The following is a 1,215-nucleotide window of genomic DNA, read 5'->3' on the forward strand; positions in this document are numbered from 1 at the left end:
GAGAGAGAGAGAGATGGCCTTGTTCAAGCCACGTTCAAGCCCCCAACATCTTGGGGAGGAGGGGGTATAGAGCCCAGGTTGTGGAAGCCCCTCTGATGGAGTCTGGGGCGTACCCTGCTCCTCCTGGCCTCCAGCCTCGGCCCCCCAGGAGTCACTCTGTGCATGCCCGCCCCGTTCCCTCCCGCAGCAGCTCTCCTCGGCCCGGCTCACTGCGGAGCAGCTGGCGTCCCTGACGCACATCTCCCTTGTGGGCTGCAGCGTCTCCATTGTGGCCTCGCTGCTCACCATCCTGCTCCACGTCCACACCAGGTGTGCCCCTGCCGCCACGCCTCTGGCCACCCCACGGCTGCTTCTCTGCCACTTGGTCCCCAGAGTGGGTTGGGGTTCTCCAGAGGATCGGGGCCAGGGGGTGGGGCCCCTGCCCTGCCGAGTGTCTGCTGTGGACCCCCTGCCCCCTCAGCTTCCCCTCCATTGGGGCCCTCCTGGCTGGTGTCCCCAGCCATGGACAGCCATCCTCACCCTCAGGAAGCAGAGCGACTCCATGACACGCATCCACGTGAACCTGCATGGCTCTGTGCTGCTCCTGAATGCCACCTTCCTGCTGAGCCCCGTGCTGGCCGCACCCTCGGCGCCCGAGTCTGCCTGCACGGGGCTGGCTGCCATCCTGCACTATGCATTGCTGAGCTGCCTCACCTGGATGGCCATCGAAGGCTTCAACCTCTACCTCCTCCTCTTACGTGTCTACAACATCTACATCCGCCGGTACTTGCTGAAGCTCTGTGCAGTTGGCTGGGGTAAGTGCGCCTGCCATGTGCCCCCCGAGGCCTCCAACTGCCCTGGGTGTTGAGCCTCCGACCCCTCCTGCCCTCTTCCTGGTCTTCCTCCTCCTCCTCGTTGTATCCCTACTGTGACCAACTGTCATCTCCATCAACACTCTCCCACTACTTCCTACATCGCCACCACTATTCTCATTACCACCGTTACCACCATCTCCAGCATCACCACCTCCACCACCACCACCAACATCCATTATCACCAGCACCAACCATCATCACCACCTCCACCCCACCCACCATCACCATCACCACCACCACTACCACCACCACCATCACCACCTCCACCTCCCATCACCATCACCATCACCATCACAACCATGTCCACCATCACCACCATGGCCACCATCACAATTATCACCACCTCCACCATCACCACCAT

At 61.9% G+C, this 1,215-nt stretch overlaps 1 protein-coding gene across 1 annotated transcript in view; it reads left to right on the plus strand.

The window, feature by feature from the left end:
- The window catches only part of ADGRG5 (adhesion G protein-coupled receptor G5), a 13,872-nt gene that overhangs the window by 7,376 nt on the left and 5,281 nt on the right, over positions 1 to 1,215 (plus strand). Inside the window, exons 6-7 of the mRNA XM_045293902.1 lie at positions 188 to 309; positions 526 to 794. Coding sequence (XP_045149837.1) covers positions 188 to 309; positions 526 to 794 — 391 coding nt within the window. The remainder of the gene's footprint in view (positions 1 to 187; positions 310 to 525; positions 795 to 1,215) is intronic.

Source organism: Echinops telfairi, unplaced genomic scaffold (genome assembly GCF_000313985.2).
Source record: "Echinops telfairi isolate 266 unplaced genomic scaffold, ASM31398v2 ScPeMD7_2291;HRSCAF=2852, whole genome shotgun sequence".
In the NCBI taxonomy this organism is placed as follows: domain Eukaryota; kingdom Metazoa; phylum Chordata; class Mammalia; order Afrosoricida; family Tenrecidae; genus Echinops; species Echinops telfairi.